This window comes from Lepisosteus platostomus, chromosome 3 (genome assembly GCF_059453375.1).
Source record: "Lepisosteus platostomus isolate fLepPlt1 chromosome 3, fLepPlt1.hap1, whole genome shotgun sequence".
NCBI lineage: Eukaryota > Metazoa > Chordata > Actinopteri > Semionotiformes > Lepisosteidae > Lepisosteus > Lepisosteus platostomus.
Window position 1 is genome coordinate 57,605,759 of NC_142613.1, and position 27,810 is coordinate 57,633,568.

At 37.5% G+C, this 27,810-nt stretch overlaps 1 protein-coding gene across 1 annotated transcript in view; it reads left to right on the forward strand.

Annotated features, from left to right (window-relative positions):
• The window catches only part of smyd3 (SET and MYND domain containing 3), a 345,837-nt gene that overhangs the window by 56,545 nt on the left and 261,482 nt on the right, over positions 1-27,810 (forward strand). The window contains exon 2 of the mRNA XM_088626174.1: positions 19,354-19,417. Within this exon, the coding sequence (XP_088482300.1) occupies positions 19,354-19,417 (64 nt within the window). The remainder of the gene's footprint in view (positions 1-19,353; positions 19,418-27,810) is intronic.

Consider the following 27,810-nt stretch of genomic DNA (forward strand, 5'->3'; position numbering starts at 1 on the left):
TAAGGTGAGCAGTTAAAATGAGAAGTACAGTAGTTGAGTTCTGGAGCCATTGCAGAGTTTGATCTATGGGAAGACCTAATATAACAGCTAGATATTGTTTTTATTAAAGATGTCCTTTCTTAGATCATTTCCTTTTCATAAAACAGAAATATTCTCACCCCACCCCCCTTCTCCATCTGCTCTGGTTCAAACCAAAAGCTCTAGGCATGCACTTAAGTGTACTGCCAGCTGAGGAAGAAACAACATGCCATTTTGTGAAGGTTTGTAATGTGCATGGGGGGGCAGAAATTTGGGGAGCTTGCTTTAAGAGGAGTATTGGAGACCGAAAATAGTATTCACCACATTAAGCACTGTTTTCTGTGAAATTCTTAATCATAGGAAAGTCGTTCATGGCACATTAAATAGTAGATAATATATTTTAGGTGGACACCATCCTGTTTGCCTTGTAAAGATAATTTCAACAGTTGAGTGACAAGAAGGAAGTGGCTTTCTTTAGTAGTAATGACCTGGTTTAGCAAATATTCTCCAGCTAAGAGCGATCTTCCACTTCCTAAGAAATTTACCAATAAATTTCTGTTGAGATGCAGATACTATAACTTTTTGTGATGTGTGAGATTGAATAGTAACTATTCATATCTAGGTTACACTCTACTGATGGAATGGATCTGTAGGATATACAGTAGCATGGTTGTTTGCCTTTGTTATAGCATATTTATCAGAGATCTTCCTTTCAGTTCAGTTTTGTTTTCTTATACGTTTTGGTTTTAAGTTCCTCCTGGATACTAAGTTGCACGTCGGTCTGAACAGCACCTTTATTCCTTTAAAATTCTCTCCCATTATTGGCTTTCACTGAGCATGACATTTCTTTATTCATGCACATGTCCATACTAAATAGACTTGAAGGATCTGTGATCTATAGTATATGGTTTCCAGCCAGTAATGGTAAAGGTAAGTGTTAGAATTGGTTTGGAACATGTGGCAATTTTATTAAAACACTGCCTATTTGAGATATTGCTGAGTGCAAACAAGAATATACTAGTGTATTGTTGTAATATGGCAGTCTGAAAGCCCGGCTGTTTTAATTTATGCCACTTGAGTCCTTGGAGAACATTGACAAACAGCGCTGTAATCATCGTGTTTGCACTGCCTGTTCCAAGATGGAAAGCAACGGTGCTTCATGATTGCAAAGAATGCTTAGTCTGTACATGCATGGCTATACTATTAAAATCCAAGCAAATGTCCTAGTTTTATAACCATGTACAGTACAGTATGTATTTGCTCATAGGAGCCAACTAATTAAAAGCCTGTTTACCTGTATAATTAATCTTCCAACTATAGTTAGCAGATGATTGCTAGAAAAAAATAAATCTATCCCCTACATTAAAAAATATTTATATTGAAGCATATTGTCTAATTGAATGTTACAATAATATGGACTTAAAGTGTGCCAAAATATCCTACAGGTTAGTGTACCTAATTTTGAATAATATTCCTTTTTTTTTAAACGTAACTTAAAAACCAAATAAAATATGTATATTTTAGAAGAGTTTTTTACAGCTTAATAATTAGTGAAAGACGGATGGAGCATTTAATCCAAAATTTCAAATCCAGGTTATGAAACTGACTGCACAGATTTCATCTGTCAAGCCATCAGGTGATTTATATCCTCTTTTCAACAAATGGTGTGAATGTAATGGGAGACTGGCCATTCCAGGGAATGTCTGATGAGAGAGACGAAAGGAAACAACATGGTTGGTATTGGATGGTGCTATTGATCTTTACTGCTTCTCTACCTAGTGTTGCATATAGGGGTTATGTGACATTTGATTTGTGCTTTCTAAATTGTTTGTGGCTGGGGAATGATGCGGGACATGGCAGAATGAAATTGAATTGTGTAGGCAAACTGGATGGTTCAAAAGAGAGACTGATTGTGATGAATAACACTGTAAGGATTGTGAGTTGATTCATGGTCACTCACTGTCAACTAGGATGACATGTACAATAAATAAGTACAGACAAAGTCCTGTATGACTGGTAATGACGGGTTTCTGTAGGCTGCAGCCAGAGGTGAAATGATGTCTACCTGAAAACCAGCCAGGCCTCTTGGTCATGTGATTGAAGACCAAAAAAAAAGACAGTTTGAGTTATCATATGGAGGTTGGTTGTACTCTGTCACTTTTTTCCTTTGCTTACCTCAGTGGATTGCCGTACTCGGTTTTGCTATGCTTTTCATTGTGCTTTTTTGTTCAAAGAGGTGTTGCGTTTTTTCAAAGAAGTGACGCTCAAAATCTGATTTGTGGACAGCCTGTTGCGCGATACTCATTAAGAATGAAACCAATGAAACGTTATGTGACTAGTACTGTATCTCTGATCTTATAGGTTTCAATATGTCCCATTTCCTAGGTAGTATTCAAAATATTCATTTTCCTTGTGACAGCACAGTACAGTTTTACTGCAGTGGGTTTTAATGCATCTTTGTGGTTCAGATGCTGGGAGGTATAGTATACCTGAGATATTAGTCTAAATGAACAGCTTATGCTGCACTGGCCTTTTCAGCTATAAATAAAACCCTTACGTCAACAAAACCAATCTGGGGTGTGTTTTCATTTGAATCTTTTTAAGCCAGTAATTCTTAAAGCAAAAAGCACTTTACCTGAGAATGCTGTATTGTTCACTCAGCAACAATCTCATGAAAACCTTTCTTTTTTTATGAATAACAAACCCTAATGTCCGGAGGTGTATTTCTGTTTGTCCTGTGCCAAGCACTTTTTTAATTCTGTCTTCATGTGCAAGTTCTGCAGTTAAGCAACATCATTCCTGTGTTTTTTTGTTGCAATATTTTACAGCTAAAAAAATCTAGTCTCCAAGGTGGTAAACATCTAAGGCCGAGCTAGAAGAAAATTATAGTTCAGGTCCTTTGTGTCATTATTTGTGGTGGGTGCTGCCTAGTGATGTCTGGAGATAAGAGGGCGCAGGATTAAATCATATTTTTACACATTATCTCTAGTAAATATTGATGTTCTGGTTGTGGTTGGTAGTCAGGCATCATAAGAAATGAGTTATATTCCTCAATACTGAGGAATTCTTTCAAAACCTGATTTACAGTTTGAAGGAAAATACATTGTGGTGATTGTTAATGACACGTACAAGTACTGTATATTAATAATAATAATAAACTTTATTTTATATAGCGCCTTTAAAGGTGGCTTCTCAAAGCACTTTACAGGATGACAACGACAATAAATAAGAATACACAAGATAAAACACAATTACAATATATCATAATTATAATAATTGCTTACACTTATATAGCGCTTTTCTGGACACTCCACTCAAAGCGCTTTACAGGTAATGAGGACTCCCCTCCACCACCACCAATGTGCAGCATCCACCTGGATGATGCGACGGCAGCCGTAGTGCGCCAGAATGCCCACCACACATCAGTTATCAGTGGGGAGGAGAGCAGAGTAATGAAGCCAATTCATAGAGAGGAGACCGTGGATGGTGGTACTAAGAAAAGCAGAGAGGTGAAGAATGGAACCAGTTAAGTAAAGGCTTTTCTGAAGAAGAGGGTTTTGAGTCTGGATTTGAAGGAGTTTAGAGAAGGTGACTCTCTGATGTCCTTGGGGAGAGAGTTCCAGAGCTTGGGGGGCATAACAGGAGAAGGCCCTGTCACCCATACAATGTAGACGGGCTTGGGGGGTCAGTAAGGAGAGCAGAATTAGAAGAGCGAAGGTTGCGAGGTGGGGAGTAGGGCGATAATAGTTCAGACAGGTACTGAGGTGCCAAGCCATGCAGAGCCTTATAGGTTAGCATGAGGATTTTAAAGTCTACACGGAATTTGACTGGAAGCCAGTGCAAGGACTCCAGGATAGGAGTTTCATTTATAATGAGTGCTTTTCCTTTGTTTTCAGCAGCCATTGTCAAAACACTTTCTTTTGTATGGGACTATGAACTGCAAGGAAAGAATATATTAAAAAAAACGTATTGAGGAATACATACATTCATTTCTTTGTCACTTTTGATCTTTTTTATAAAGAAAAACAGAGAAGTGGTTTACATTTGTTGGGAGTAATACCACTGCCTGTAATACCAAACTGGCTGAAATTCTGCTTGTGCAAATATAAAAAACGTGTTTTATCCAGCAATTGACTAAAAGACAAAATATTCGAGAGCACAGCTAGAAAATAACACTGTCTTGTTTACAGTACATTGGTGTGACATATTGTACAGTAGGTCGTCTGGAATACAGTGTTTTGAACTGGTCTGAAGTTTTCAGATTATAAGATAACATTTCTTAGCAATATTGAAAGTAAGGTACAGTACTGTACATCTTCAGGCAATATTGAAGTAATGTGGAAAATGACACTCTATGAATTAATATGTGATAAAGAAGGGAAGACTGCAAATCATATTGTACCAAACCTTGAAATGAGTTTTTAAAAATAACATTCATGGACTGAAAACATTACATCATTAAGTAATTGTTTTACTTTTGAATGCTATTATTTCTTCAAAGTGTACAGTATGTACGTAACATCTTGCCCTGGTGAAAGATTGCTGAGTAAAGCACCTGAATTTTAATTGACTATTTAATGTGTATCTTAGTACTGCTGTCTCACAGTTTTTTGGTTCCTGACCGTGGTACCATCGTTGTGAAGACTGCACGTTCACCTTGTGTTTGTGTCTTTTTTTCTGGGTAATTGATTTTGCTTTTCACCTTCCGAAGATACAGTATACAGTACTAGTGATAGCTTGAATGACAACACCAAATTGCAGTGAGGCACAGGGGACTCTGTTGCAGGGAGGAATGGAGTTAACCTTCATTATTAAAACTGATCTGTCTGGAGCAGCTCCGACCACAAGACGGTGAAAAAGAAGTAATTATGTGATTGACAGGAATAATAATTTAAAAAAACCTGCACTCAAAACATTCTATTCATATTTAAACAACCATAGAGAACTCCTCACTGGGGTACTTAAATAAACATAACTTGCTATCTCTTCAAATTACACAGGTAAAATGTCTTAAGACTCAAGTCGAATGTTAAGAGGTGAAAAAACAGGCCATGGATTTTGCTCGTCTCAAACGAAGCATACCTGCAAGCTGTTCACTGAAAAATATAAGCAGATCTGAACTGGGAGCTCAAGTGAGCTTGACCTCTTTCAAAATCGGGTGGCACAAGGCCTCATCCCAGCAGATCACAGATGGCAGCACAGCCCTCCTCCCAGGCTACCCCTACCATTAGCTGCAAGGTGCTAAATTGATCAGATACTATTTCTGCGGTCCAGGAGGAGACACCTTGGCAAAGCATTTGAGGTGCAAACAACAGAAATGTAGCCAACACAATGATGGCTGATGAGATGAAGTTGTTGCCATGGCTACCGCTGCACTGTATGTGCTTGTGCTCTGTTGATTAAACATCTGACTGGTATTCCACTTGATAGGACTACATGGGAACCGAGTCATCTGTCTCCAAAAGATTGTGTTTACTTTTTACTTTCATTAGCTCTGTGAAACATAATCTGCTGAGGCTCGGTATCAGCTCATTGCAGACAGTGGACGTGGTTCTGATAGGACAGCATACCCATGAGTTTGTTGCAGTCTGTCTAACTTCATAATATTTCTAATGAAACTTTCAATACTGTTCCTTTAGGAATTTCTTGAGAGAAGTATACTGGTGTGAATTTAATCTAATGTGTGTGTTCAGACAAAAAGTAAGTTGGGATATATCTTTGTAAAAGATGTAACAAACTTTTTTTTACCTAAGAAAAGCAGCAACTTGCAACTGATAGAAGTCTCGCATCGCCTATAATGTGACAACATCAGGTCTAATGAATCTTGTGCCTTTAGCAATTTTCACAGTAGGATAATAACACATTTTCTGGTTTACAGTATTGGAGAGACAATAATAAGCAGTTCATTTCAAAAGTTTGCCATCACAAGTCTACTCTGATCTGGAGCAGAAAAATTCTCATGTTAGAATCTGGTCACTTTTGCCCAAGATGGTTAGTTTAGTTCCAGTTTTGTTAATTACCACAGTGGCATGGAATTACCCCCAGGATTCACCGCCTTGTTACCTGGCCCAGAGTGACCTTGGTCCCTCTTTCACCAGTGAGCATTTCTACGACTCTGGAGGATCCAGAATGGCTATTTAGAGCTTTTTAGTCAGAAATTCTTAATTAGCAAGTTGCTGAGAGACTACATAATGTTCTGTATCATTAGGTTGGTTTTCTATGTACATGTAATATTCTGCAATTGTCTACATTAAATGTCATCTGCCAGGTGTTTTCCCAGCCTTGAAGTTTATGAAAAACATGTAGGGTTTCATTTTCTGTGTCTGTAAGGCTTGCAAATCCTCCTGTTTTGGTATTCTTTGCAAATGTTTTCTAGTTTTCAATTTTTCTGTATTTTTCTATACAAGAATTTAGATCTTTACAATTTGGAAAAGCAGTGATCTTTGTACGATCCCTGTGATATTCGAATATGGGAACTGCCCCCGTCTCTGTACTGTGTTTTGTATCTACTGTATTTACTGGTTCTCAATCCAAACACACATGGGTTTCTGAAATCGCAGTGCCTATAGGATAGGGTAGTGTGTGTGTCATGAGAGGGAATGATACTGTACAGTACAGTATGTGTATTTATACTGGAGGCTGAAGTGTTGTGGGAAAATTAGACAATGCTGTGCTCTTTGGGAGTGCTCAGGCTCTTCAACATACTGTACATACTGTATACAGTATATTATAAAACATACTTAATCTCCCTGTGGAAGAACAGATCCGTCTTGCACAACTGGAGTGAATATCATTACCTTGACATTTCTCTCAGGCATTCTTTCATATACTCATATACAGTTCATATTCATAAACAGTATATTGTGATAAACATCATTGACATACCATATGATCATTCTGATTGGGGCTCTGCAGAATATTTTTGCTGTTTCTTTTTTGTTGAACAGTTGTTTATTAGCTGCTAGCTTTCTTATATCCCAGTTTACCTAATTTTTTCTTATGCAGAAAATTGGGTTCCCTATATTCTGTGAAAGAGACAGTCTGTTTGAAACTGTGAAATGTACTAATACTACTTTCTGCTCCTTGTATAATGCTGTAAACCAGGCAAGTACCAATATTCCTATTGTCTGCCTTGTTCAAGTTTAAAACATATCCCATTACTTACTAGAAATAATGTCGTCAGCCATTTCCGAGTGTATTGATCTTAATTCACAAATGAAAAACTGGGGCCACTCCAGTTTGGTTGTGTAAGAAACGACCTTTGCAGAGCATCTGTAGTTTCATGTGAAGTTTCATGTGTTATTGTTTTTTTTGCATTGGTAATTTGGCATCTTCTGGAAAACAAAATAAACATAGAGTTTTGTCTTCTGCTCTTCTTCCCCCAAATCTGTTGCACAACCTTCATTAAAATGCACCGAGAACGCAACAGCTTTGTCAAGAGCATTGAATGATCTAATTCACAAGAGTGAGTGCATTTTTGTTGATTGAGTATATTTAAGCATATATAGTATGTCTTATAAAATGAATTACAGTTTAAATGAGTTGGACATCAGGATGCTGTATGTTTACAGTGATTTAATTTAAGAGCACTTGGACTATTACAGTATTTTTAGAGTGGAGAGTATTCTTTACCTCTCCCATCTTAAAACCAACCAGCGGACAGGGGGATCTCTGTGACACTTGAAGTATAGGAACTCCTGGCAGAAATGTATTTATGTTTTACTCGCTTGCAGCTGCCTGTGAACAACTGTACTGTTGCTGCTAACTCCAGGCATTTCCTTCATGTAGATTCAATCTGATTCTGACAGGCTTCAGGCTGTACTCTCCTCTCCTGTGGATGTTTTTCTTGGACACCCCATCTTTACATCGGAGATTAAAAAAGCCGGCTAAACAGTCATGAACTGAATCAGTCTCTGTTTTAGAAATTTTTAAAATTGCATATATTTAAAGATTACAGTGACTCTTTGCTGTCCATGCCTGTGATACTACAAAATTAAATGGACACCAAGATTCAATAGGTAAAATTCAGTCTTTCATTAACTCATTTTGGAGTTGCATTATTTTCCATTTTATCAAACAAATCTTTTATACATTTTTATTAATAGCTAAAGAATAATTATATTCCTCTGTTTTATTTCTAGAAAAGCATGTGTTTTAATGTGTGTAGCTTTACTGAGTTGCTCAGGTATGAATGAATGAGTAGTAATTATACAGTACATTCTCTTTTCTGTGGGGATCTCACCTGGACAATAAAATTAACCTAAACGTAAAACAATTGCGTATGATATAATAACAACATGTAACTCAGCTCGGGACATTTATACATAAAACAACTTGTATTTTTGAAGTCCAGGATGGTTTGTGGTCTCTACTTAAAAAAAAAAAAAAAAAATTACTTACCATCACAAAGGATGTGAAAAAGAACATAAGCTATATTCAAAATAATAACCATAAACTGGTTTGGGGGGAGGGGCTAAAACGTTTCTGCTTCAGAATACTTCATCTACTACAAATTAAATACTTCAGGCAATCGGATTTCTTTCTTGAAGACCTACCGCAATCACTACCAGTCACTTACTGGCAGTGACACGTTCAAATACGCAAGAGTCACTAAGAGCCACTTTTAACTTGTGTGAAAATGTGCACTCTCACAGATTAAACACATTTCTTCACGATCGTCCAGTAATACAATCAGTGAGATTACACACAAGTGAACCCTATTAGATGGCCTCTAGTGGCAGCCCATGGAAATGACTGTCTGTACAAGACATCGTCTGCCACACAATGATGGGGCACTGTCTCAGGTACGAGAAAGCTTTCAAGATGAGCACAGCTGCAGGGCCTGATGGTTTCCTAGGACTTCCACTTAAGGAAACGAGATGTTATTCATATAAGCCTTTAAAAAACTTTTACTCAAGAGTTTCAAGTTAGGCAGCTGGATCAGCATATACAGTAAAGGCTGCAAAGGAACAAGTATAATTACTTGATTTAATTCATCATCCGTAAAGGTTTATTCCATGCTGGAAAGAAAAGAGACAATATTTCAGCTGTGGAGTCTTCCAAAGCCAGGAGACACCTTGGACATGTGAAGAAGGCTCCATTGCCGAAACATTTTTTTTTTCACCATGGAATAAACCTTAACCTGTTCCTCTTGCTCATGTACAGGAGTAGTGTACTGTACACGGACTGGAGATTTGCCAATATAGTGCCCCTTCATCATATGGATGACTAAATTAAACCAGGTAATTATACACCAGTATGTCTGACTTGTGTTATACAGTATGTAAGGTTATATGAACAAGACTAAGAACTAAACTAAAGGGTCAGCAATATTGAAACTGCCCTAGAGGATGGTTAACATGGATGTTAAAACCCAGATCTGGCTTAACTAAAGTGCTCCTTGGACAAGCAGCAACAGGAATGGACACACAGCATACTGTAGAATATGATATTTATAATCATGTTCTGAAAATCTAAGTATATCATATAGGATTAATGTTGTTGGCAGTAGTTATTCTGTGTGTGTATTTGACTAGTTAACAAATTAAGTATATGGAGTATAAGGAGTAAAAACTCCAGTTGGGGTGCTGTAATTGTTGGGATCTGTTCTAGGACCACTGCTTCTTGATATTGATATCCTTATAATTTCTGTAGACGATTCTGGTAAAGTTAGTAAACTTTGCAAACAATACCAAAATAGGAGGGTTAGCAAAAACAGTAGATGCAGAAAACTGAATTTAGGTTTTAGTCTCAGAGTAAGAAAGGACCTGATTTAAAGAGCTGTCAACCTAGTCTACACAAGTGGAAACACTGTGGAATTACATTTAAAACTAAGATGTTTTTACCCAGAGGTCTCCTAGCCATGCTGTCAAAACCAATACCCTGGTTTCTTAAAAAAAAAAATGACTGGATCCTTGTATACATTGATTGCTAACTACTAAATGGGCTAAATGGACTGAATTTCTTATGTTCTTAACTGCTCAGCTGTCAAGTGCTTCTGACCCAACAACCCTGCTGTCTTGTAAGCTCTGGTGACTGCAGTAAAAGACCTGCTGGTATCTCGCTTGTTCCTGAGAATTTAATAGAGTGTATCGGATTAATAAAGTATAGCAATAATCAAATTGCACAATTTCAATTGTAAAAAGGTGTTTTACTTTGCGATGAGGTTTATTGTTCATCGTTCATTTATAATATCAGCTTGATATTTATGGGGCGGGGCGGTGGCTCTGTGGCTAAGGATCTGCGATTGTGGCTAGAAGGTTGCCGGTTCCAATCCCGCAGGCAGATGAATCCTACTCTGTTGGGCTCCTGAGCAAGGCCCTTAACCCCAACTGCTCCAGGGGCGCAGACCCTGCGCTCTGACCCCAGGCTCTCTCCCTGTCTGTGTGTCTCATGGAGAGCAAGCTGGGGTATGCGAAAAGATATTTCCTAATGCAAGAAATTGTAAAGGGTTAATAAAGTGATGTTATGTTACAAAGAAGCTAGGCACATTAAAAAAAAAAAGAATTTGCTTTTATACAGGGCAGGTCTAATGACACTTCCATTCCTGACTTTGGGATGCCACACAAATCTCCCTTGGTTCAACTCACATTGTAAGAAGATAGATATACGTACTAATGTGCGTTACAGTATTGCTATGCAGCATTGGACCCATTTAGTGACAAACTTTAATGTGTTCTGAAAGATGTTCTGAATGAAGAGGCATGTTACATACTGATGAGGGAATAAAAATATGTTTGATCATTGTAAGGGGAGCGGGGATTTTTACCACTTTTCTTGTAGGTTGATAGATGGTTGCTGATGAAGTGTTCAATGGGAAGTGTAAAAGAAAATCTTTTTACTTCCACCCATCCATTATCAGAACATCTATTAACAGTCATGACAACCCAGAGCCTATCCAGGACATACTGTAAGACAGGAACACACTGAAGAGGACACCTAGTCCATTTCAGTGCACAAACACGTTGACAATTTAGAGATGCCAGTTAACCTAGCCAGCATGTCGTAGCTCCATAATAGAGAAGGCAGCTCAGTCTGGAATTGAACCCAGAACACAACTCCTGTAACGCAGCTTTTTACTTATTAATAACATTCATAAAGCAAAAGGTGGCCAGTAGGTTTTTAGTATGAGAGTTGTTTGGAAGGCATCCAAGTTGTTAGTATGCACCATAAAAGGAAAAGTCCACTGAATTCTTCCTGGCCGGCAGCCCAATGCCATTTTAATGGAAAACAAAACCCTCTAATACAAGTTAGATGGCAGTTAAACCTGCATTTCTTTTCCACCGATAATAGCCAATGTGTCAGTTATTAGCCTGGATATTTCCTTTTATATTTTAGATATATTTCCTTCCCAAAAGTTCCATGTTGTGAACACAGCAGGAACTGTGGTGTACTGATATTTTACATAATAATTTTCTTAAAAACATACAGTCACTGGAAACATGTGGAATTCCAAACAGTGCCGACAAGATGATATCAGATCATGCGTTGCCTGATAAGATGCATTGCTGCCCTTTCTTACAGCAATGTAGACGAAGGTATCCATATCCCAAGCCTCATTCCAATCTGCTGTCATTATGGCAGGCTTATCAAGAACAATACTTTTATCCGAAAGCAAATCATAACGCTCATGCATCAATTTGAATGTTTTTACAGTTGATGAGAAGGTTCGTTGCAATCACATAATTCCTCTCTTAAGAGTGATGAGGGTACTTATAAATTAAGGAATTCCTGCACGGAACTTTGGGCTGTTTGCACGAAGCCCTCTTCTCGACAAGGGTCTGTAAAAACAAGAGAGTTCCGTAAAATCAGGGCTACATTATACTGCACATCTATGTTAAATAGCTGCTTTGGATACTTGCAATTAAGCCTTCCTAATAAAGCAGGCAAACTGTGTAGTGGTGGGGGATAATAATACTACATAAGTAGACGGTGGAAACTCGGATTAAGCCGAGACATTCGAAGCTAAGATCTTTAGAGAAGTGAGACTTTAACTTTAAACCTTCCATTCTATGAACCATTTGTCATAAGTAAATTAAAGCCTATGAACAATAGAAGTGATTTTCAAAAATAAAATCTTTGATCCTTAAGGCCTGCTTTTTATCTCTTCCAGGGAGTTTCCATCCTTACATGCTGTATTGCAGTATTGTTAGTCTCCCTGCAGTTTATAGGCATGGGTGAAAATAAAAGAAAATGCAGTGCAGGTTGAGATGAGGAGATGGACTACTGCATGTAATTATATCAACATGTCAAATACATTTTGTCAAGGACAGATTAATATAATTGGCTGGCCAGACATTTATAAAATCGCAGTTCACAGCCAGGGGGAAAACAGACAGTAGCAAACTGGGCTGGGACCTTGTACACTTGTGATGTTGGTTTTCTGTCTGGGAGGACCAGTGCTTTTATCCAGGTTGCCCAAGCTTTATTGGTCGTCGTATTGGTGACATCATCCGGACTGCTTTGGCCTCACAAAGAGACAATGCAGGGTATCTCAATTACTGTACATGTTTAAAGTGAACATGCCGGTATGTAAAATAAAAACCAAAAAAATCAACAGGTTATGAATAAAACTAAGGAACATGATTGATTGCTGTTCACATTTAAGCTATGTGGTGGTACTGAAGTTTGATGCCTAATTTTCAGACCTTTGCCATGAGTGGGTTGTGTGAGGGTGTATGAAATGGGATACCTTCTAGATTTGATTTATGTTGTGATCATTGGCCAACCCGACTTGAAATGAGAATCATTCTTTTTCTTTCCATGGCCGTATTCAGGCACCAGCTTAGCCTTTCAAAGAGCCTTTTTTGTTGTGCAGCAGGATGTTTGCATACATTAACGCAAAGGAGAATTCTGAAAATAGAAGCCTGGACTCTGTTTCATAACGGAGTTACAACCTTTCTCAAAACAGATACCTTGGCCTGACTACTGCCTACTTTGTCATTCAAGATCTCACAGAACTGTTCATAGGGGTGTTAATACAGTATGTCCTGGCTCAGTTCCACTCCAGGCTTGTGCAGTCTTGTCCACTTAAAGGTTCCTTTGTGATACAATAGATGAAGCAGTTTCTCACTTCTCTACCTGTTCTGCTGTGTCGTGGGGCTGCTGGTGCAGAGTGGCAGCTGTGTGTCAGCCAGGCGGAGGCTGCACTTACAGTAAGTGGTGGGTGAAGTGCTTCCCCTCCTTTACGTAAGGTTCTTTGGGATCCTTGGGGATGAAAAGTGCTTTTTCAATGAAGGGAAGTGTTTTTATTGTTATTATTCAGGTAAAGGTGATTTTAAAATGAATAAGATGAGGTGGACACACAATCATTTTATTATCGCATTTAAAAAAGCCCCTTTCTGGCAAGATGTAATCTGCTGTTGTTTTTTAAATTATGAACATGTCCTGTGTTCTTTGTCCCTGCATTATAATAGTACGCTTTATATAGCACCAACAAATGTTAATAAAAATATATATTTATAATCTGTTGACTGTATTCTGTATAAATCACTTCTAATGTTTTTTTTTATTTTAGAACCATGCTTTAAATCATGATTACAAAGACTGCTGTATTAATTCAATGTTAACAGCTGGTCATTGATTAAGGAGAGATTCTCGTCTTAGCCAGAAATCTACTTTGTTTTAGACATATTTCTGTGAAAATTGGGTGGGCTTGTTATCTTGGAGCTGATCTGATATTAATGAGAAGCTGTTCTAAGTGTATTTATTACAGTACTCTTGAGTTATTGCAGTAGCTTAATCACTTGAGTATTTCAATTTATCCTTGTTTCACTGTTAAAAAATAAATCATTTAGCCAGTTGTGTTTTGCTATTTTCTTTGTTTATGTAGAGTAAAGACAGGAGATTATTTCAGGACAGAAAATTCAAACTAGTTAATCTGATCTGTGCTATCTTCCAAAAGATAAAGAATTCGAGGCATGTTGTGGAAACTATTTTACTCCCATGTTATCAATAATACCCAGTTGGTGTTAGCCTTAATTTTAAGATGTACTGTATGTGAAATTTGATAATGTAAAAATATACATTACACATGAAACAGAATATTCTGTGAACCAATTTCACTTAGGACATTTCACATTAGTACAATTGTCAAATACTGTGTATGAAGACAAATCATTTTTATAGTAATTTCTTAGCAGGCTTCAGATTTGAAGGTTTCACAAGTTTTACAATTTTGTGGTAGTTAATATGTACTGTAATTGATCCAAGAATCTCAACCAGCTGTTTTGTGATATACAGGTAATTGAGAGTATTGGTTTTGATTATATGACAGTGTACCTTTATAGTTTGTTAAACGTTTTCCCACTTTTCTGTGTCTTTATGTATTTTCCAGTTGGTGTTATAAAGGTTTTGCAAAATATACTGTATGTCAATAAAGGTAAATTAAAAAAAAAACTGAAACTTTGAAATATTGATATAAGACCTAAATGATCCTACTGCTACTGTTGTTTTAGTGACAGCTCCTGTAATTAGTTATGCTGTATTTTCACTGGATGATGAAATGGAATAGAATATATACAGTACAATAAGTGAGTAAACATTCAGAATTATCTAAGAGATCTGAAGGTTACCTACTGCATATAGTCAGTATACAGTATATAATGTAATATTTTAAAAACTTTTCATTGAGAATGAAATCGGTCATATGCATAGGTCAAAACCGTTTTGGAGACATGCAGATTACTTTCTGTGTGTCCTTTGAGCAATGTAATTGCAAAACTCATAAGAAACATTAAAGAAGAAAATAAAAATGATTTGTTTGACCTGGATTACAGTACATCCTAAATTTGACCACCCGTGAGTTAAGCCTGGAAGCCCAGTAGTAGAACCCTTGTTGTTTCACAATGGCCTCTTCCTTCTACTTAGTGGCCACCAGTCATTAGGTACTTGGATTAGAATTTGCGATTGGTTGTCAGATGAAGTTTTCATTTAATCAGGGCCTAAATGGGGGATGTGGGTTACTATAGTTGCCAAGAGGAATCTTATCCACTGTAGAGGATGGTTCATGTCTTCTTCCAGTAATGCCTTATCTCATGGTCTGAAATACTGTACTGTATGTTATACTGTCTTTTGTTAGAAATTAACAGCAATAACTGGAAAGTGAAATATCAGGTAAGATTTAGTTTCTCTTCAGTTTTCTGTTCTCTCAGAAACGTCCTAACAGAACATGGTGAAATGTCAGTTTGGTTCTGATTATAGTCTGAATTTTTTTTGGGGTTGCTTATGTTTGAGAGCTGAAAAGTTCGAGAGCTGTCGCTACGTTGCTCTTGACTTTTCACTTGGTTTTGGAACATCTATGTGAAAAGGGCCTCCCATATTTTCCTTCTTATGGAAATCATATCAGGAAGTGCCTGTTGAAGGATTTAAATTGCACTGACCACCATAAATTACATGTTGCTCTTTTTTTTAATGAATGTTGGATGGGTTTCAATGTTCACAAAGGCAATTTGCCAAAAGCAACTCTAATTTTGTTTCAGATACTGAAGGAATTAGTGAACATGAAATAAAGGAAACATTTAAGTCTTTAATTTGAAGTTAAAACAGGAAATCACTACAGTTTCTTGGATGTCTTTTTGGATTGCTGCATGCATAGTTGATGAATGTCATTTTATAGACCAGGACAGGTTGTGGCAACCTGACAGGAGAAGCACTGACCCTTAGACAGCCCTGGGTTCACATTAATGATCCGAGGTTCTGCATTGACTGCATTCTTAATAAACAGTCTTGTTTGCCAACTGTTTGTCTGCTTTTAAAAGGCCATGTGTTTATTCTCCAGAGACTGAAATTGAGTTTTTATTCATAGTTGACAGTGCAGGTGTGCGCTCAGTCATATATGTGATAAAAAAGGCTGAGATTTATGTATAGAAAAATCATGATTAGAATGCAGGCAGGGAAATCTGCCTGTGTGTTTTTTTTTTTACTGTAGTCTACTAAAGTAATTTTAATGATTAGCTGTTTTGCAGATTACACTTCCACCTGTCCCTTATGATTCCAAAACAAGACCACTTTTTTCATATGCAGTTCAGAGTTGATGCTTAGGGGGATTAGAAGCAGTTATGCACAGTACTGCAAATAGTCTTATGAATATCCATTAGAGAGATCAACTTTAGATGTGGTGAGGTGTTATTCCCACAGACGAGACTGAGAGACTTTTACTTGCCTGAGCAAGGTTTAATGTCTAGGCAATCTCAAAACACATATCCCACAACAAATCTCTTTGACAGTAATGCATCCATTTTTTCCAGACATCAACATGTGATATTAAGTATGAAATACGAGCTGAACAGAAGATAAAGTAACTGGCAGATTCTTTTATTGGGGCAGAGAAATTTACAACCTGTCTATGTTCTATAAAATTATACTGCGAAAGCATGCTACAAGGTACCAGGCCTTGGGGGCATTTTTAATGCTAGGGGTAAAGGCTTGACTCCTTCAACTAAATTTCCTGTAAATTATAATGCATTGTAGCCCTTCATAAAGCAGTGAAGCTGATACATTTAAAAAAAAGTACAGACGATTGTAGAGATTGTGAAATAGATATGGTGGATTTTTGGTGACCCCATCCTTTGGTCAGAAAAGTAAAGGAGTCTTTTCTGTAGATGTATGGATACTCTGATTGTTTAAGAAATAATAAAATATTGGTTGGAAGGAAAGCAGTAGACAGTATTTGTCTGTGGCATAAGGGGTAGGAGATATCTGGATCACTGATTTATTCTGGTATCAAAGTCATATTTGTTGGCATGTCTACGGGTCTCAGTTTAATAGCTTGGTATACTAGCAAAGGTTGTAACTGACTTACCCTTTCCACTTAAAATTACTGGCCCAACAGCCTCTTCAATCTATTCATTAGCCCTCATTGCTAGCATAGACATTTAACATTGGGTTCATTCTTGCCTTAGGGTACAATTTTACTGTAATGTCTAACCAATGTAAGAAACTTTCCAAATGCCAGTGATTGACCCCGTGTATTATTGTAAATGACACCATTTCTGGACTGATTGCACCTCGGTTTTTATGGTAATGGTATAGTACTTTTGTTGAAGTCATACAAAAATCTCACCAACCTGCCAACCAAAATTAGCCCACCCTTTTCTTTATTATTATGCACTAGAGTAGAAAATAGAGATTGGCATTATCTTTTAAATTATTGACATAATGCTCCTTTTCAAAATGTGGTCCATGCTCAATACTGTAGGTGTAAAACAAAGAGTATTGCTACTGCTGAATCATACCCTTCATATAAAAACCTCCTAGTTTCACAACTGTCTTACAGTATGTTGCTTGCACTTTAAATCTTATCATATTTCTATTTTATATCTTTCTACAAGATAAAAGAAGAAAAAACACCAACTAGCACCATTTGTCACTCATTAAAGTTTATCAAAATAACAGGCTGGTTCTGACTGTGGCAAAATGATCAATTTGGTCATTTATCTCTATCTGTGTTTAATTATATTCCTTCTTGTCACTTTGACAGCGCTGCCTAAAAAATTCTGAAGGCTCCCTGGGCAAGCTGCCCACTGGCAATAAAACTTTTCTGGGTGACTTTGTCTAATTTGTTTTTGACTCTAATTGAAGGTGAACCACTTCTGACACAGATTCATTTACTTTAAACTAGATTCTAAAACATGAATCAGCAATTAAAAAATGTATCTAGGTTCTGAGGACATTGTGCTGTTTTTGTTTCTGCCAAACTGCTACTGAATATTTGGAGCTTTCACCAAAGCAGTATGTGTTACACAGAAAATAAAGCCTAAATATTTGAAGATAAAGATGTCTGATGCAAATCCAAAGCTTTTTGGAGTACACTTTGAATATAGTTGCTAAATGTCTCAATAATTATGCGCAATTAATGAAATGCTATACATTTAATTAAAATTTTAAAAAGTCCAATAAAACCCAGCATGAATTTGCATTAGTTGTGCTCCATTGCTAAATTTTCAAAAAATGCGAATTATTGCTGGTTATTTTTATAATAACCCCCTGATTTAGAATAGTCAATCTTTGTTTTTTTTCACTTGAGCTCTCAGAGCCCTGTGGTTGCATATGGGAGAGAATGAAAAAGTGAAGTCGTGCTCCTCTGACTCGCCCACATTCAAGCCACTTGTCTTTTATGATTGGTAACGGGCAACTCAGCTCTGTGCAGTTGGCTCAGTGAGGAGTAGAACTCAGCTCTGTGCAGTTGGCTCAGAGGCACATCTGTCCCACACAGCCCTGCATGCCTGCAAGTGCCCAGAATAATGCAGTAGTGGCTGTGTCACCAAGGGAGCCCTGGCAAATCCCACTTTACCCTAGGCTGAGAACTACTGGGAGAGCATTGCTGAAACCAGCCGCACTGCTCAGTGACTGACCTGCGAATCCAGGTCACAGTTGCAGTCGGCTAGTGACATGACTTGGACTCGATCTCACGATCAGAGGTCAAAAGGTCCTCGGTTTGCCGGTTGAGTCACTAGTGAAGCTCCATGGGTGAGATTTTTGTGGAGACCTCTTTCATCCAGATTAATTGATGTTTGATTGATGTTAGATTTCATGGCCTTCTGAAGGTCATCCATTTTGCATGTTGGCCACCTGCCTGGCCTCCGCGGAGCAGCTTCATGGGACAGTGGCCGCTACTGTGATGCCATAAGTGTCAGGACTCCCTGGAGGCATGAAATCTCTTCACTCTGTATTAATAGGTGATTTCACTTGCTGATTGTGTAACGTAATCTTTAAAGCTTAAAGCTCACGCAACACTATGTATGTTCTTTTTCCCCCCACAAGTAGCCACTTACATCAGTTTTCAAAAGTTATGATAAAATCTTGTGTGAAAGCCTGTGAATTGTGTGCACACTGTATATTTTAGTGGTAAATCCACCCTCTTTATCACCTACGTTATAATAAAGTGGGAAGTAAGATGTGACACCTCAACACTGCATGCATTAAACAAGCAAGATGGCTGCATCTTAATTAAAATTCCTGCTGTCATACGTGGATCACACATTTCATTAATCTTTAGGTTGTGCAGAAAAATAGTACAAGTCATTTAGTCAAATTGAAGCTAAAATTATCTCTTGATTTCCTTTAACATTGCCAGCAAATCTTATCTGTATGGAAAGCAGATATAATTTTTCAGAGCAATATGTCAGTCCTTTGTAATGACTGTTTTATAGCTAATGTAATTGAACTTGCTATTCATGGGACATTTGCTAAAAGATTTGCTTTTAATTTTATGAAAAAAAAACATTAAGTGGATTTGATATTTTCTAGGATGTATTCAGTAACACAGTTGCTTGCAGTATTATGGTTACTGATTAGTTATCCACTCAAATAACGTTTTTGTTCTCCACTTTTTAGGAAGGAAAAACTCCTCAGATGTTCTCAATGCAAGATTGCCAGATACTGTGATGCAAGTTGCCAGGTAACAACTATGTTGTGGTTGCATTGGGAATTTATACTGTAAATGAGAGCTGTGCTGTAATAGCTTGGATATAGATCAAACATTTGAATCCACTAGAAACCTGAAGTTTGGAAAGAAATTCCATCGATCTTGACAAGAAGTTGAAATCTTCTCGTAGTCTTTATGAAACCTGTAATATTCTGTGCTTTATGTATTTAATTTCTCAGATAACCAGGAACCATTCCAGTGGATTTAAATGCTTAAGACTACTTAATTCATAGCTGAGTGTTCAAATGTGTATTGGGCATAAAAAAAACTACTCACTTAAAACTACTATAAAATCAATAAATTATCAGAAAAAATATTTTTTGGAATAATCTTTATTTTAACTAGCACCTTTCATGATATACAGTATCATCTCAAGGGGCTTTATAGTATTGACCAACATAGATTAACATACAAAAATAATACTTTAAATTAAACTGACTTAAAATGTGAGTATAAAAGTCAGGAATGGCTAAAAATGACTTGAGCTAGAATATTATTCCACAGTCTTGGAGCAACAAGTAACAGTAAACATAACAGAACAAATTGAAAAAATGTCAAAGTCTGAGAGATGCAGGGAGCTAAGAGTTCACTACTGTAGTCATTCAAGGTCATACGGGTTAGCAGCAGGTTTTGGATTTGTATTCTAAATTACATACTGTAGGGAGTCAGTGCAGGGAAGCTATTAGAGGTGACCTTTACTGTTGCATTTTAATTTTAGTTACGATTTGAGCTGCTGAGTTTTGAGTATGCTGCAACTTATAAACATGTTGTAGGGACACTGACAATCCTCGCTCTTCAATAATCAAGTATGGAAAAAAGTACGTACATTAGCTTTTCTGTGTCAAATGAGAGAGTTGTGAATGGTTATGGGCTGTGTTCTGAAGGTGAAAAAATGCACCTTCACATTGCAAACATGAACTTTAAAAGTCCTGTGTAATGCCACATATGACCAATGCTGTTGAAGCAGAGAAATAACTTATTTGAACATTCATTTCTATAAATCATATAAAATCAGAATTGGAGTAAAGAAGCTACTGTAATATCATATACTGTAATAGGGATGGTGTAATCAACAACAAGGCTGCACTGTTGTCCAACAAAAATGGATAAAAAGTCAGCCATCATAAAACAAAAGGTGTTCCTGTACTAGGGATTGATCTGAACTCAGGCTGAAATTACTCCTACAGCTTACGTGCACATAAATGAGATTGTAACAGCTTCAGCCTATTCTAAAACTATTGCCAAATTGTTAGATATTGGCCAATAATTACTGGGCAGGCTAGAGTCTAATTTCTGCTTTTTTAGGAGAGTAATTGGAACTGCAAATTTAAGGGCCAAGGGAAGATTTTAATAATACATTGACAAGCAGACAACGATTTGGATAATTTGAACACGGCAAGGCAGTGGGAACAGGATCAAAAGATCATGTGATTTTGGAGTAGAGTCTACTCTTAAATAGAATACTTTTACTTTCAACAGAATTATTTGGAGTGGCTTCACGAGTTACAGTCTGACTCTGGCTGCTGTCCATTTTAGATAAAAAACTCAGAGATAAAATTGTTTTGGACCATAGACTTTTTTTTAGAATGCGTTTCTTAAATGGATAATGAATTATGGAAAATGGCTTCTTGGATTACTCTTTCCCTCTTCATTTATTCCCCAAAAATACTAACCTTTGATAGGAATGTCATCAGCACCCAGGTAACTTGCCCAGAATTACCCAGAGCCCTATTGTGAAAGGGGCCCAGTGGAGGACCAAGAAATACATTTATTTTAGTATTTCGGTATCTCTTTGTCAGTATATTTAGCTTAGTTTTCTTCCAGTAACAGTAGTTCCTGCTTGATCACTTATTCACTCTCATTAGTGGGAGAGTCATTTGTAATTTGATTGGACGATCTAGCAAGGGTTTATGTTGTTTCTTGGTAATGTAAAAACAAAATGGTTACTACTTCACTTTGGAAGATAAAGAAACAAACCAATTTTGACATTAGAAATGTAAAGACAATCGGATAAACATTTTCTTCTTCTTACAGCCTCCCAGCAGTGAGTCTGTTGAAAAAAAATACAGGTACAGGCAATAAAATACAAGCCACTGAACCTGAGAAGTTTTTTAAAATGCATTCTCCAGTCAGAGAGCTGTCGGAAAAAGCTCCATACAAAATCAGCCATTGCATTTGACAATGAGGTTTGTTCATTCTTCCTGAGCCCCTGCCAGAGCTCAGTGAAACTTCTCTGCTCAGTTTTGATGCAGAGGACCCGGCAAACACATCACTAAGTGCAAAACAGGTCACGGTAAGAGCAATGTTTTGTGACTTGTGACAATGTGACCTGTGCTTTATCAGATACTGGTTTATCCTTGATGGGTTGTGTTTGGCTCCAAAGTCTTGTCAGGTTAAAAATGACTAGCTCTGAACACCCACAGGGTGAGTAACACAGCATTGACTTAGTTCAGCTTCTATTATACCAATGGCACAAAAGGAATTTTCTCTTGTAACCCAGACACATTGTATTGGTTCCTTTCTGGGTTTTTATATCGTCTCTTTCCCAGTCATTTCTTTCACTTATAAGGTGATTTAGATTTACAGTACTGTTTGTGCCAAAATTACTCATGTAGAATGCAGTCAGTTATAAATGATCTCATTAATCAAAATGACATCAACTATATTTATCAGTATGCGTTATTTATAACATACATGCACAAATAGAATGTTATGTTTCTTTTGAATTAATTTGTAATATCTTAGTATATTAAGGTGCTGCAAGGCCGTTAATTGCTTTAGATGAAAAGAAAATTCTCCCTTTTGTGTTGGACTACAGGGGAATTCACAACTGCGTTACTTCATTTAGTTGAAATAAAACTGTTCACATCAAATAGTAAATTTATATTATTTGTTTTAAAAGCCCTTAAAACTAGTAAGGACCTCATTTATTTTCATTTAGTGAGCAAGTTTAGGGATTATGTGTGGTGAGGGAAACAGCTTTCAGCATTCTCTCAGCAGGCGAGAAACCTGTGTTCATCCACACTTTCACACATGTTTTAACATGTATCTTGGAGAGTGCTTCACACATCAGCAATTACCAGGGTCACATTTGAATACTGCTTTACAGTGGTGCTCTCAAACTTTAGTCTGCTGTGAGCTCCTGTCACTGGATCCTTCCACATTAAAATGAGCATGACCACATGCAGTGACTGACAAGGTTTCTCACTAAGTGAACATCATCAGTTAAGAGCTTCGGAGCTGGGCTGTACATGGTGCTAACAGGTAATCTATCACATAGAACTGTCTTTGTGTCAGCTGCTTTTTTTTCTTGGTGTTGTACAGTATGTCACACATTATCTCTATGGCAACAATAATTAATAATATGCCAGGCCTCTGTATAAAGTATAAAATAAAGTATTTCTTCTTTATTACAAATTTAAAAAACATGCTTTCCTTCCAGCTTCTGACAATTACAAAATCTTTAATTGTTGTGAACTGTTTACCTTTCCTACTTAGTGGTCTTATAAAATCTCAGATAAATATGAATGATTTAAAGCACGACTTTGAACAGAAACATAGTCCAAAAGTAAATGGTGTGTGCAATTACACTGAAACTGTTCCAATAACAACAAAACATTAAATAGATTTAAAATGGTTTTGTTTAACCTCTTAATTACCATTCTTTAACCACTAAAAGGGTACATAAGCCAATGTATTCCAAAATCAACATTTCCAAAAAATATCAAAACCTATAAATCATATACTGTATATAAATCACATTTTTGCAGGGTAGCTCCTGTTAGTATGTGAAAATGAATTTCTGTTTTTTGACGTTTGTAAAGTCATGAGCTGTCTTGCACATTACATACTGTACAGTACTGTATCAGCAGTCACAAGAACAGATAGTGTCTTCAGATACAGGTACATGGTGGTTTTCAGAGTCAGTTTACAACACAGATGAAATCAACATGTTTTAGGAATAAAGCTGCTTTAGCCCATAAAATGCTTAACATGTTATGACAACGCCTGGTGCACGGTATCTCAAGTAGCAGAAGACACATATACAGTACTGTATGCAGCTATAAGGTAAAAATGGTGGTCTTTGGTGTAGAGAAAACAAAACCTTATCACTCTTCAAACACTAACCACCTCTGTTATATTCTCTGTATAAAAGCTGCTGGGCAGCTAAGATGCTTTTGGCATTAAATCCAAAACTCACAAGTCAACTGAGCAGTCAGTTGCTTGCTTGCTTTTTCCTGGTCCAGCCCAAAGAGTAATATTATGCTGTAAGCGATAGACTGGAGAAGCTGACGGTACTGGAATCCACTGTTTCCTGCTTTTCTAACTGTCACCCAGTCAACTGTCTTCCTCCAATCCAGCAGGGGAGGTAGGATGGCAGATCATTGCCCACAGATTTCTGTAGTTCAGATACAATCTGCCATCTTGTCTGAACTTACTGCCCTCATACACTGTGCATCTATGATAAAGTTCTTCATTGCTTGCTTAATGAGCTCCTCTAGACTATGAATTTTACATGAGCTGTAGGACCGATAGCGTTGCCAGACAGTTTGGCTGGACTGTTCGGTTTTTAAGGGATTTATGCTACAGTATGCCCGGTCAAAGGTACTGACTGGATGTCCAATATTCAGTTAGATATAATTAATCACAAATTGCCTTTTAAGTTTTCTAGCAAAGCATATTTATGGCTGTAATTACTAAATAGAAGATTCATTTAAGGTATATTGTATTTCAGTTCAGTTTATTGTCATATGCACTAGTGCAATGAGATGCTTATTTGCATGTAAGCTCCAGTACAAAGACATTGAGGAAACGCCAACAACATAAACACAGAACAGCAACAACAACAAGTTAAAAAACATACATCTTGGAAAAAGAAATATCAGTGTGAGGCAGTGGTAGGAGTAGAGTTCAGTAATCTGACAGCTTGTGGGAAGAAACTGTCTCTGAATCTGGACGTTCGTGCCTTTATGCTCCTATAATGGTTACCAGATGGAGGGGGGGAGAACAATGAGAAAACAGGATGACTGGTATCCTTAGTGATACTTCCAGCCTTCCTGAGACAGAGAGTTGTAAAAATGTCTGAAATAGATGGAAGCTGTACTCCAATGATGGACTTGGCTGACCTGATTACCCCCTGTAACACCTTACGGTCAGACAACGAGCTGCTGCCAGAGCACACTGTAATTCAACATGGTAGCACACTCTCAGTACCGCACCTGTAAATTGTGGTAAGGACAGTTGAAGATAGATCAAATGTTTTCAACTGTGTGAGGAAGTAAAGATAAGATCACTTTATTAGCCATATACAATAGGGATTTGTCTTTTCGCATACCCCAACTTGCTCTCCATGAGACACATAGACAGGGAGAGAAGCTTGGGGTCAGAGCGCAGGGTCAGCCATTAATACGGCGCCCCTGGACCAGTTGGGGTTAAGGGCCTTGCTCAGGGGCCCAACAGAGTAGGATTCCTCTGCCAGCCGCGGGATACGAGCCGTCAACCTTTCAGCCACAGGTGCAGATCCTTAGACACACAGCTAACAGCCCCAAAGGTGCTGTTGTGCCTTCTTTGTAGCTCCAGTTACATGCTGGGACAACGTTAAATCATTAGCGATGAAGGTACCCAGGAACTTGTATTTTTAATGGAATTTGAAGCAATACCCCTTGTTCCTTAAAAAATGATACTGTCCATTTCGAGAAAACGCATGTGATTGCAGGCTTCCTAATAATCCTACCCTACCTTCCAATTTTGCTGCATATTTTTTTAACAGTTATCTTCATGTTAAGCGTGCCTTGTGGTAATTCATTTATAGCAAACTCCTTTAATAGATTATGTCCATAGGGTCCTTCTTATTAACTGCAGCGCAGGTGTCATGGGCTGTGACAAGCTAGCAAACTAACTCACCATTGTCCAGCTATGCAAAATTATTATAAATTTGGCAACCCTAAGAACACATATAGAAGATGTTACAGGATAAGATCACTTCTCAGTTAAATTTAAGGTAGGACTTGCCCAGTATTTATTCCCAAAAGCCAAAGCTGTTTTGTTGAATTCTGTGGGTGGGTTTGGGGTGTAAGTAACCTCAGTCCAGTGTTTCAAATTCTGAAATTGACAAACCCACAAAAGGTGGTAAGTGTAGAATTGCAGGATTAAAATCTCCGTCAGTTTTAAAGCTGATGTCACAGTGCAAAGTTGAAATGTAGAGAACATGAGCAAGCGCATTGGAATGGATGAAAGTGATACATCTCAGTGTTACTGAATTTTGAAAGTGAGAAGTTTAAAACACACCTGTGGCACAACTGTGAGAGCCATGGTTGGGGTGGAGGAGACCTGCAAGCTGCTGAATCACATTGATAAGCTTCTATGATCTCTGTATGTGTGGAATGATATTCTAAAGACATCTGACATTTTCTCAGTATGTAGGTGCAGAAGTTGAGATTGCTGCTGAAGCTGTTAGACATTAGGAAGACCTTTGGTTTGTGTATCTTGTGTCAACTTGGCATTCCCAGGAAAGTCTAAAAGGGCTGGATGTTCATGAGCAATGTGCTGTCAGACAGTGGACTTCTGTTGTCTTCACTGAGGGATCCAGATTCTATGCTGATTAGAGTGACATCCGGACTGATATCTGCAGACAACTTGCGAAACATTACTTCCTGCTTCAATATACCATAAATGTGGAGGAAGATTTATCATGGAGCAAACTCATATTTCCAAAATACTCTCTCTGCATATTTAGGATATGACATAGTTAATACTGTATCGTGAAGGCATCTTCTTTTCAGTACTGCAAGACAGATGGAATTTTCATAATGATAACATGCAGATTTGTCGATAAATCCTAACTATAATTATAGGTCCTATATTTATGTCCTTCATAATTTATTGACTCTTCACTATGCCGGAATTTATGGGTTAGCTCTTCAGAATTATTCATCAGCATTTTTTGTTCCCAAGTAACAAAGGAGTGTGAAGGTATAACCTGTCATATATGTTTTATGCTGTCTGTGTAGGTTTCATTTCACAATTAGTCTGAAAATTCATGCATAGAGTGTCTTGTAGTGGAAGTGGACAGTGATAGAGTCTAGATGTGAAGACACAAGACGTGGGCTTGAAAGTGTTTTCCTGTAAGGGTTAAAGATGAAGGTTAGATTGGTTAAGAGAAAATAAGTAATAGGCCCCTGCCCCCATCCCTCAGTGAAGCATCAAGCGTCTTCTCCTCTATGTCCAATTCTGTAAGTGTAAATGATTAAAGATTTTTAATGTGCATCTTTTTCTGGATTTTTTTTTACTTTGCCCCAGAACATCACATTAAACGAGCTTGGCAAATATTTGAATGCTTGTGATGAAAGAGTTTGGTGTTGGTTTATCATGACATGTGTGTGGAACGGCTTCAGAATTTGATTTCTCCCTCCTCCCCATCAATGCCACCCCACTAAATGTATTCTCTGGTGTGTTATCACATGCTTTCCTGTGATTTCCAGGGCATCAGCAGAAAATGCGCTGGGGTGCCCTGTTATGCACATTCCCCCAGTGTAGTCTCCGAATGATAAAGCATATGGAGGCTCTCATGCATGTTGCTGGTTTAGTGACATGCTCATTGTTCTGTGAACGCTGCAGCTTTTGCAGCTCCATTTAGATTCTAGTGGCATTTTCAGTAATCTTAAGTTAAATTTCTGAGTGACAGATCTGCAAGGATTTTCTTTATGGAATTGAAGGAATTAGAATTTTACTCTAGTGACGTATTGGCCTTTGTGCTGTACGGACTATGTTGTTTTATGTAAGATTTACATATTAAGGTGTGCTTTTAAAATGCTTTTAAGCATTTAGTGGAGAAATTCTCCAGGTTTTCTCTCAGCTTTGCAAGCGTGAATTTCCTGTAAGCAAAGGAGATAAAAAGATTTGTAAAAGCGGGTGTGGTTTCATCAAGGTTGGTCTATACCTTGTGGGAGGAGGGCAGCCAGTTTATTTTTCCTTCTAATTTATGTCAGCTTTGTTTTTCCCATTGGAGCCCACAAGGTTTGTTTGCTTAAAAATTTGAGTTTTAGTGTCAGGCCTATATAATTTAGATGTACTGTATGAACCTATTTGTTATATTTTGTATTAGAATTTAGTGTGTTGTTCTTTTTAAAAATGCAACAAATTAGCTTGAGCATGACTTAATAATGCTGCATATTGATAAAACATAACATGTAGACATACAGTGCAACAGCTGAATCTAGTTCTCTAATGTGTAGATCATACAAAACTACACAATGGCCTTGTATGATTTTTTGCCTCTTTGGTAAAACCAAGGTATTGATTCATTAAGCAGTACTAATCATTTCAGTACCACCTTTCTTGAACATTCACGACAAGCTGAGCTCCCT